The sequence below is a fragment of the Primulina eburnea genome, chromosome 1, assembly GCF_022965805.1.
Source record: "Primulina eburnea isolate SZY01 chromosome 1, ASM2296580v1, whole genome shotgun sequence".
Taxonomy (NCBI): Eukaryota; Viridiplantae; Streptophyta; class Magnoliopsida; order Lamiales; family Gesneriaceae; genus Primulina; species Primulina eburnea.
In genome coordinates, this window is record NC_133101.1 from 28,161,691 (window position 1) to 28,172,944 (window position 11,254).

Sequence of the window (11,254 nt, forward strand, 5' to 3'; positions counted from 1 at the left end):
GAACATCCAAAATTCCCAAAGCCTCTTTCTAGAACCCAAAAACGACGGTTGTTGAGAGAAAAAGCTGCTGAACGTAGGGCTGGGGTAGAGGAGTCATTTAACGAGAAGAAAAAATTTGGGAGGAAGGCTACTGAAGACAATGAGGAAGAAGATGACGATCTGTTATCAGAAGAAGACAGTAAACAGGTCAAGAAAGCTACTATCAAGGTGGGGCAGATCCTCGTTTCATTTGAGTGTGCCACTGGATCGTTGATGTTGCCAGAGGAGTTTAAACGCAAAAGGACATGTGAGACCGATGTATTTATTGGAGATCAAAATGGTACGGAATCCATTCAATCTGATATGGTGGATGAGAGCATTGGTGTTCTTGTCGATGAAGAGAAAAGAGTATTGATGAAGCGACCCACCAACGAAATGACTAAGCATATCAAGCCACTCTACATTGTAGCACACGTGAATGGAAAACCATTGTCTAGAGTACTAATAGATAATGGGTCGGCTGTGAATATTCTACCCTACAGAATCCTTCAAAAATTGGGCAAGAATGTTGAAGATTTGATTCCTACCGAAGTCTCGGTGGCGGCTTTTACCGGGGAATCTACAAAAACTTTGGGAGTGTTGCCAGCAAACGTCACTGTAGGGTCCTGATCTTCGTTGTCAGCCTTTTTCGTAGTAAATTCCAGTGCTAGTTTCCACGCTTTGCTAGGAAGGGATTGGATTCACACCAATCATTGTGTGCCATCATCCATGCACCAGTTGTTGTTGATGTGGAAAGGAGATAAGGTGGAAGTGGTACAGGCTGATTCACAGCCATACCAGTCAAACTCCAACGCAGTAGAAGCTAGATACTATGATGGCGCCTTCAGACCTATCAGAATTCGTGATTACAAGGTGAATGGATAGCAAGGTGCAGTCTACATGAATACTGAAAAAGTGAGAGAAGCAATTGAAAAAATTCTCAAACCTACTGCCATGGTCTCTCCTAGACCCATGGTCCGACCTATTATCGAGGAGGTCGATGACTAAGTTCACTAAAGAAGAGATGGAGGCAGTCTCAGGAGTTGTGGGATATCAATGGAGCTGAAGTAGTATTTGAGGAGGAATGTGGAGGTAGCGAGGAAGAATAGTTACAAATGGATGATTTAATGTTAGCTCTGGCTCGGATGGAAGATCAACAGCCGGAGATGGTTCATAAAGATGGAATAGATGAAAAGTATTGTACAAAGTAGGCTATATGGCCACTTTGGTTAGCTTTTGAGATATTGACTTATAAGAAGTTTATGTAAATATGGGAGGAATAGGCTTTTAAGCCATTTCTTGTTGAACTTGTTTGTAAATAATGTTGGAGCATTTGTAAATAAATAAAAATAGTGGCTCGTGGAGTTCGCTGTAGTTAATTTTGGTAAAGTGCACGTTGTGTTAGTTGGCCAAATCGATGACAAAGAGAAGTTCATTCAGTCGATGTCTTGAAACTTCGGTGAGCATTATTCAAAGAATGTGGTCTGGCCGTTGGTTGGGGATATAGGTTGACTTGCGTTGTTTGCATCGTTATTAAGTGTTCAATTTTTAGGAAAATTTTGGCAGAGTTTCCCCTGTAAATGTAATATGCCAAAAAACACAGACAACACCTGCAAACAAATTCCAAGCAACAGATATCCAGACAAAACAATGTTTTCTAATGGCAAAGTTGAGTTTCTGACCATTCCCCAACATTCACAAAACAGAAAAAGAAACAAGCCAAATCATGACAGAACAAGTGCAACATGTCAAGAAAGTACTACACCATTGTCTAGAAATTTCATAACAGTGCCAAAAAACATAAACTAGGATCGCCATGAAGATGGGAAGGAGTTCTCAAGAGAGATCAAGTTGACGCAACTATTCCCATTTGGACAGACACTCGGCCCGGGTATGCTCGGCCACTTTCAAAGTATCTTCCCACTGTTGATAGGCATGCCTCTCACCTAATAAATCAGCACCCAGACCTTGGATGTCAGCCTTGAGTCTGTCAGAGGAAGCTTTCAAAACCTCGCTATCATGTAGAAGGGCTATCCATCTCCAAATTTTTCAGTAATTTTTCCTTGACATCAAATTCCACGTTCTTCTGATATAAGGTGGACATGGCGACCTTTCTCTTTGAGAGCATGCTGTCCAACTTTTATTTTGTGCTTTGAAATCTCCCACTTCAATTAACATCTCCGAACAAGTGAGGCTTGAATCCTGAAAAGTTGAAAACATGAAAAACAGATTGTTTGAGATATCATGCAGTGGCTATTGCAAGGTATTGCTCATCAAAAACTCATTCGGACTTTACCACAAACACATTGAGTACAGCACGGAATGTGACATATTCTACAATATTTTTGTGATGGAGGATTGGAAAATGGTGAAATATACCTACCTTGGGAAGGTGGGCAAAGTCAAGAAATGAAGAATGGCAACGTGGAGCGACGACTTCTCCAGGAGAATTGAGGGGCGTCGATGGAGCTTTGGAGAGGGGAATGAATGAAGAAAGGGATAAAGAAGGGTTTGGGTTAGGAGAGAGGAATTAGGAGGTTTAGAGAATGCACATTTGGATTTAACCATGGAAGAAGAACATACGTCTCGGTCAATTCATCTCCAAGCCCATAGACCCACTCCTATCTCAACCATATGATTCTACTCCAGGTTTAGTAAGAGCTAGTTTGGCTCATTTAATAGAATTACCAAATAGCCAAAATTGTGCCAATTGGCCCAAATTGGCTACGGGGGGCAATTGTTTTGCCCAAATAGATGGGCCATTAACCCAACTTGTAGTAATGTAGCCAAGGCCTTGGAAGCCCAGGAGCTACATCCCAAACAGAGAAAAGCCCAAGTGAAATTATAGTGGCCCGATGAAGAAACGTGGTATCAGTTTGCTGCCATTGCCCGACGTGGAAGGAAGTGGAAGAACGTGGAGTGACGGGGGAAGGGAAAACTGTCGTACAGAATGGAACAAAAGTGAGTGAAGAAAATCAGAAACGTCACTCAACAACTACACACAAAAAATCTACAGTAAAAGCTCTGCAGAATTCTATCATCAATTGCACGCTCATTTTTCATTTTCCAGTATTTTAGTTTCTTCATATTTCGCATATTCCTCCGACTTTCTTGTTAAAATGTCGATCAAATTCATGGCAGAATAATGAATATTGATGTTGTTTATGAATTCCACCTTTAATTTCAGTATATTCTTCATTTTATGTTCTTATTTTTGGAGACATTTCGAGGGAATTAGAACGAACGATCGAATCGAGAAACACAACGTTTGATAAAAGAAGTCAGATTATTTCACAAATTTGGCACGAACACGTGCCTGGCACGCCCGCAATTTTCGTGACAAACACTTAGTATTTACATTTGAACTAATGTTAAAAAGCGAAAATTTTTACCCGTATTTTTGAACAATGATCCGATTAATCCCAGAAAGAACTGAGTTAGAGCCCGGGTCCCCACAACAGTAACCCCTCTCGAACTTCCTGACGAAGTCTGCTACGATGCTGTCTCCCTGTCGTAGCGATATGAACTCTCTGATAAGACGGGATCGTACTTCTTCAGTGAAGTACTTGGCGAAGAACGCTTCCTTGAATCCAGTCCAAGACAAAGTCGGCAGATTATTTGCCACCGACGCACTGTCCCACCAACGTCTGGCATTTCCATTCTAAAAGGAATATGGCACAACGGACTTGGTCTGCATCCTGTAGCTCCATGAAGTCAAAGATCACTTCGATGGATTTAATCCATGCCTCTGCCACCATCGGGTCAGTAGATCCCGAAAACTCCTTAGGATTCATCCTCTGAAACCTTTCATACACTACCTCTGGTTTAGGCCTTGCCCCTGCATTCGCTGCAGCCTGGCTCCCCGCAAACTGCGCGAAGAACTGCGTCATACCAGCAAGAATCTGAGCCTGCATGTCCGGAGGTGGGGGTGGAGGAGGAGGATTTGCCCTCTCCTCATCTCGATGCTCCATGTCCTCAATCCTAGCTTCCCGGTCAACTACACGTATAGGAGGCATACTGTTCCAATAAATTACCCAACACGTAAACCCACTATCCACAAATATAATATAAATGACATACGATGCACGAAATTTGAACTTAAACATGAACATGCTGAAATCATGGCTTAAATCATATTACATAGCATAAAGTTTTGAAACTTTAAAAACTTACAGACTTGAGGTGTGACTTTATGAGCTTCTTGCGGCTGGCTGTAGGCGTAACCCTTTACAAGAACACCGCTCTGATACCAACTGTAACGTACCGTACTTTTCATACTCAAAATTTGCGGAAAAATTTAAAAATTTTCTTAAACATAAAATAACATTCAAAGTTTGCCATAAAGTATCTCAACCAAGTCCCCCATAAGACATGGTTGTTCAAATTAACTACAATAAAATTGCTCACAAAAGGTTTGCTCAAAGTTTTTCCTTCAAAACATAAAATCAGAGTAATTTAACATTTGCATAAAAACATAAACATTGCGGTGTTCGGGTTAGCCTCTCGCTCAGTCCAAGCCTGCCCCTTGGTCGCCACCTCCTGTCTCCTCATCAACATACTCACCTGCATTGATCAAGTCTAGTGAGTCTAAAGACTCAACACGTATAAACTGGGAAGTAGCGAGTACTACATAATAAAACCGCATGCAACTTTAAAATAGAACATACATACTTGAACATGAATTTGCGTACTAAAACTTGAACATACATACATAACGTAGACGTGCCATAACGTGAAAACTTGTCATAAACATACTGCATACTAGAACATACATAACTTCATCATTTTGCGTAGAGGATGTTTCAAGGCAAGTGACCCATACATAATAAACGCCTGATCAGACAAACCACAGTACTGGGCTGACAGGGACACGTATCCACTGCCACATACATGAGATCCCCGTTCATAATTTAACGGAATGGTTGGTCCCTGTTCATAATTTAACGGGGTGGAGAGGTCCTCGGCCACGTTCACCGACTTACAAACTCATTCATAATTTGGTCACGAGAAAATTAGCATACCTCGACATACTTACCTGGCGTTGAGGGATTCTTTGGACTTCGATCGGGGCCGTCGCTGCTGCACATACTAACTTAAATTTACAAACTTAACTTGAATAACTTAGACGTATTAATCAAACTTACTTACGAGCTCATTTAATCCCTTAGGACGTTCTACAATTCACATGACTCGACCTTGTAAACCATTGTACTAAACCAAGACATCAAACCTCCAAGCATAGTATAATATTTTTCCCAAAATTGTGAAAGACACGGACCCTGTGCCTACCTCCGTGTAGGGGTCCGAGTAGACTCGGGTGAGAAGACTCGAAAGGAAAGGTGGACACGACCCCGTGTCAGGGTCCGTCTAGACTCTATAAAAAGACACCGAAAAGAAGCAAAGGCACGGATCCCGTGCCAGAGTCCGTGTACCTGTGGGACGTGCCAACACGTGAAAATTCTGAACCTGATATGCTTAACACATAAACTCAATCGTACGGACTACGAATAGACACCACGAGACACTTCTTAGAACACTAAGGCATTATGTCAAACCCAAGTGAACATTAAAAATAACCCCAAGAGTAACAATCCACAACCAACAACACAATTCGGATTTCGACACCAACTTTCTTCCTACAACGCTTAATTCAACTTGTTGCCTAACGACGCGAAACCACACATTAATAACCATCCCAACATCATAAACAAAGTACCTATATGCAGCAGCGATCACCCGTCGATTTCTAACGAAGCCTGCAACACAAAAACTTCAAGAACACAATTTTCGTAAAAGTCGAAGTTTGAGCAGTTTCACGAAAAACATCATAACTCACTCAATATTCGTCCACAAATCTCTAATTTTATAACAAATCGAAGGCATCAAAAAGTTCTACAATTTTCTAGTTGAAAGTTTTCTCAAAATCTCGACTGAAAATTCGCAGTTTCAACCAGAACAGTAAAAACATGATTTTTTATCCCTAAAGTGGTTTCGAAAGTGATCCTTACACAATTGCTCAAACTTCTACACATCGTACACATGGTTTTAAGCATAAATAACAACGCACACATAATATGACGTGATCGATGCATCAAGAACAGAATATACGTGCCTTTTGATGATAACTTTACCGAAACGGCGATACCAAAGCGGAGAAGAAAGCGAGGTTGATCCGGGACGAACGTGGCGCTAAAATCTTTGAAGAATTCGCACCAGATCGCTGGAATAATAATAGGAGTGTGGGGCGGCTGCTGTTCTATTGAAGAACCCTAGTATTCTTTCAAATAAAACCTAAAGATGAGTGGTGTAGTGTGTGTTACACGTTTTCTAGTGTGTGTAGAATGTGTGTGTGTGTCTGAGTTAAGGGGTAAAACGTGTATTTGTGTGTTTTAATTAGGGGGAAAGTTGTTAAATAAATGACTAACAACTTAATTAAAAGTTACTAAACCCCTAACTTTACAAAAGCCCTTAATAAAATACTCAAGGAGAAAATCTTTAAAGGTTAAAATTTTAAACTACCTTAATTAAAATAAATACACTCAATTTTAATAAAATTCTCTAATAAGTAAGATACTACACAAAATGCTAGCTTTAGGAGTTTTAAAAATCCAAAATCATTAAATTAATAATCTAAGTTTTAAAATACTAAAACTTAATAAATCAGTTAAAATTCCCGTCCTATCCTTAAAAAAAAACCACATTTAAAATTACCAAAATCGTCACCGGGTCTTTTCCTCAATCCCGCCTCGAATGATCGCCTGAAACATGAAACTTGAAAAATATTTCAATGTGCATCACATAAACATGAATAATTTAAAATAATGCATTTTCATAAATCATGCATGGCTAAAACTCATTTAAAATTAATTAAAGGATTTACTAATTAAATAAATGCATGGATTTTACGTGTATTAAGTTGGGCTCTACGACAATTCTCCCCTTCTAAGATCTAATTTCATCCTCGAAATCGTAGGCAATCAAATCACATAAAATAAGAATACATAACAGAAACAAATAAGGAACTCACATCAATGAAACAACTATGGAAATTTATTTCTCATGCCTGATTCAGTTTCTCAGGTAGCTTCTTCAATGCCATGACGACTCCACTGAACTTTCACAAGTGGAATAATCTTTGTTCTAAGCCATTTTTCTTTACGATCAAGAATCTGCAATGGTTTTCAAAATAACTCAAAGTTTCATCAAGCTCGGCCTCATCTGGCTGAAGATTATGGGAAGCATCAAGAAGATATTTCCGCAACATAGATACATGAAAAATGTCATGTACTCCAGAGAGAGACGTAGGAATAGCAAGTCGATAAGCACGATCACCTATCTTCTCCAGAATCTCATATGGACCGATATAACGTGGAGATAACTTTCCTCGCTTGCCAAATCTGACAACGCCTCTGAATGGAGAAATCTTCAGAAATACTCTATCCCCTTCTTCAAATTCTAACGGTCGACGTCGAATATTCGCATATTTGGCTTGTCTGTCTTGAGCTGTCTTCATTCTCTGGTGAATCAGCTTTACTTTCTCAGTCATCTCTCGAATCATATCAGGTCCAACTTCAGGTACCTCGGAGATATCATTCCAATAGAGAGGAGATCTGCACTTCTTGCCATACAACCCTTCAAACGGAGCCATCTCTATACTCGTCTGATAGCTGTTGTTGTAAGAGAATTCACACAGTGTAAAGAGTCTTGCCAACTAGTGCCAAAATCTAGCACTACAGCTCTAAGCATATTCTCCAATGTCTGGATAGTCCTTTCTGACTGTCTGTCGTTCTGAGGATGATAGGCCGTACTCAAATGTAATTTCGTACCTAAATCTTGTTGCAAACTGTGCCAAAAGTGCGAAGTAAAACGAGGATCACGATATGATACAATGGACTTCGGCACTCCTTGCAATCTGACCACTTCTCTGAGATAAATATTTGCCATCTGGTCATATAGATATGCCATTCGATAAGGAATAAAACATGCTGATTTTGAAATCCATGGAAATGTGATCCCATTTCCATTCTGGAATCTATAAGCTATGCAACAGACCTCCTTGTTTCTTTCTTTGTGCTTTCACATGTTGGCAATTTAGACATTTGGACACAAAATCTGTGATATCTGATTTCATCTGTTTCCACCAAAACTATTTCTTCAGATCATTGTACATCTTTCTGCCACCAGGATGAATACTAAATCGACTACGGTATGCTTCTGTCAGAATCTATTGTTTCAAGTCTGAAACATCTGGCACAACAAGACGATTGTTTACGTATAATACATTATCATGAACCTGATATTCTAATTGATGCCCTGATCTGACCATCTTAATCGACTTATGAATATTCTGATCAACTTTCTGTGTTTCTTTAATTTTAAAAATCAACTCTCGTTCAACCTGAATGGTACACAGTCTCGGAGGTTTACAATCTGTTTCAAATACTAATCCAGAAAGACAGCAATCTTCAATCAAATTTGAAAAACTAATTGTCGATAAGGATAAAGAACATACCTTTCGACTTAGTGCATCAGCTGCTTCATTAGATTTTCTCGGATAATATTTGATTTCACAATCAACATCTTTCAAAAATCAAGCCATCTTCCTTGCCTCATATTCAGTTCTGACTTTGAAAATAGATATTTCAAACTCTTGTGATCAGAATAAATCTCAAACTTCTCACCATATAGATAGTGTCGCCAAATCTTCAAAACAAATACAATAGCAGCCAATTCAAGATCATGAATCGGATAGCGAGTCTCATGTGCTTTAAATTGTCTTGAGGCATAAGCAATAACATATCCTCGCTGCATCAAAACACAACCTAATCCTTTGTGAGAAGCATCACAATAAACAAAAAAATCACCAGTACATGACGGAATAGTCAACACTGGAGCACTGGTTCATCTATTTTTCAATTCTAGAAAACTGGATTCACATGCCTCTGACCAAACAAAAAGTGCATTTTTCTGAGTTAGCTGAGTAATCGGCTTGGCAATGCTGGAGAAATCTTTGATGAATAAACGATAATAGCCCGCTAAGCCCATAAAACTGCGTATCTCAGGTACTGATGTCGGTCTAGGCCAATTAATAACAGCTTCAACTTTGCTAGGATCAACAGAAATACCATCTCCAAATATAATGTGTCCCAAAATTACAACTTGTTTCAGCCAAAACTCACATTTCTATAACTTGGCATACAATTTCTCAGTTCTCAAAGTCTTCAATACAATTCTCAGGTGCTCAGCATGATCAATCATATTCTTTGAATATATAAGAATATCGTCAATAACCCTTGGCTAGTAAATCTTCTATCTGTTCTTTCAATTCTTTCAATTCAACCGGTGCCATTCTGTACGGAGTTTTAGAAATAGGTACTGTACCTGGCACTAGTTCAATGCTGAAGTCTATTTCTGAAATTTGAGGTAAACCTGGAATCTCATCTGGAAAGACGTCAGCAAACTCACATACCACTGGCAAATCTGCCAATGTAGGGCTCTACTTTAGTACATCTATTGAATACACAAGGAATCCTCTGCTCCTTTCTATAATAATCGAGTCATAGACAAAGCAGATACCAAAAGAATTCGAGCTCTAGAACCCTTACCATAAAATTTCCATTCATCAGCCATTTCAGGTCTGAATCTTAAAATTTTTTGGAAACAGTCTACAGTAGCTTTGTACTTGGTCAGATATCAATATCGGTAATGCAGTCAAAATCAGACAAACCAAGTACAATAAAATCTAAATCTATCTCATTTCCATCATACTACATCATAAAATGTCTAACAGAATTCAATGATATAAGACCTCTCCCCAAAGGTGAAGAGACATATACTACAACAGATAAAGACTCAACAGGAAAAGCATGCATCAATGCAAATCGTTCAGAGATAAAAGTATTAGATGCACTCGTATCAATCAACACATATGCAGGATAACTACAAAGAGAACAGTTACTTGCAACCACATCATCAGGTCCTGGGCTTGTTCTTCAGTCAATGCAAACTCTCTGGCTTGCTGTCTCGGAGGCTGGCTAACAGTCTGCTTCCTCCTAGCCTCGGCTGTGACTGGTCAGGTGCTGGCTGGAACGAGTGAACATCAGATGATCGTCTACCAGTCTGAGCCACTGATCCAGATGATTCTGTCCCCTGGGATCATTGGGAACCTCGCTGTGGACAGACTCTAGCAAAGTGTACTGGCTGTCGACAGATATTGCAACTACCAAACACTCCTTGACATTGCTCTGTTGGATTTCTTCCTCCATAGGTTCTGCAATAAACCCTTGTATAATTTTGGCCCGAACCAGTCTGTCGTGAGCCATTGGAACTAGATGAACTGCTCCCAGATTTCTTAAACTGTTTCCCTCGGGCTTTCAGATTATCTTTCTTCCCATTGCTGCTACTACTACTATCAAATCTAGGGGATGGTTGGTAGAACTGGGTGGTTGTTGCTGTTTCTGTGGTGGAGTAACATATGAAGCTCATTTCTGTCGGTTCAGGCCCGCTTCAGTTCCTTTTGCTCTTTTCAAAGCATCATCAAAATTATTTGGTCGCCCCGTATTTACCAATGTAAAAATATCAGGATTCAACCCATTAATGAACTGATCATCCACGACTTCATCATTATCAGCAACATGGGGAGCAAAATGTGGCAAGGTAGAGAATTTGGGCACATATTCTTCAATATTCAGATTACCTTGTTTCAGGTTGGCAAACTCTACACCTTTGTCCTTTCTGTACGATACTGGGAAAAATCTTTGATAGAATTCTGTTTTAAAGATCTTCCAAGTAATAACTGTACCACGATGCTCCAAAGCTTTTTTGGTTGTGAGCCACCAACTCTTAGCAAAATCATGCAACTGGTGCCCAATCAGTCTGACTCTACGCTCATGTGTATAATCAAGTGAATCAAATAACATCTCAATATCTTCCAGCCAACTCTCACAGTCGATAGAATTCTCAGTGCCTTTCAAAGTCAGCGGTTTGAATGACTGAAATCTCTTTAACATTGTTTCCATTGATGTCGCTGTAACATCCATCGGATTATTTGAAGTACTACCCTGTTCTGGGATTCTTCGAGGAGGCATATCTGATTATCAAAAGGTTAGTAATCAAATATAACAAATCTGTTTCAGTCCTCCTCTGATCATCTTACTGTTGATCAAGAATCATTTCTGATTCATTCTTCAACAGTACACGTTTCCAATCAAATCAGATAATCAGGTAAACATGTATT

General features: G+C 39.5%; 1 protein-coding gene across 1 annotated transcript; it reads right to left on the reverse strand.

Moving 5' to 3' along the window:
- Positions 1-10,499: 10,499 nt before the first annotated feature.
- Positions 10,500-10,937, reverse strand: LOC140806505 (uncharacterized). Its single transcript, XM_073163068.1, has one exon. The coding sequence runs from the start codon at positions 10,935-10,937 to the stop codon at positions 10,500-10,502; it is 438 nt and encodes a 145-aa protein (XP_073019169.1).
- Between the last annotated feature and the right edge of the window lie 317 nt (positions 10,938-11,254).

Excerpts from the sequence above, each read along its gene's own strand:
- LOC140806505 (XM_073163068.1), bottom strand. The coding sequence starts at position 10,937 with ATGTTATTTGATTCACTTGATTATACACATGAGCGTAGAGTCAGACTG.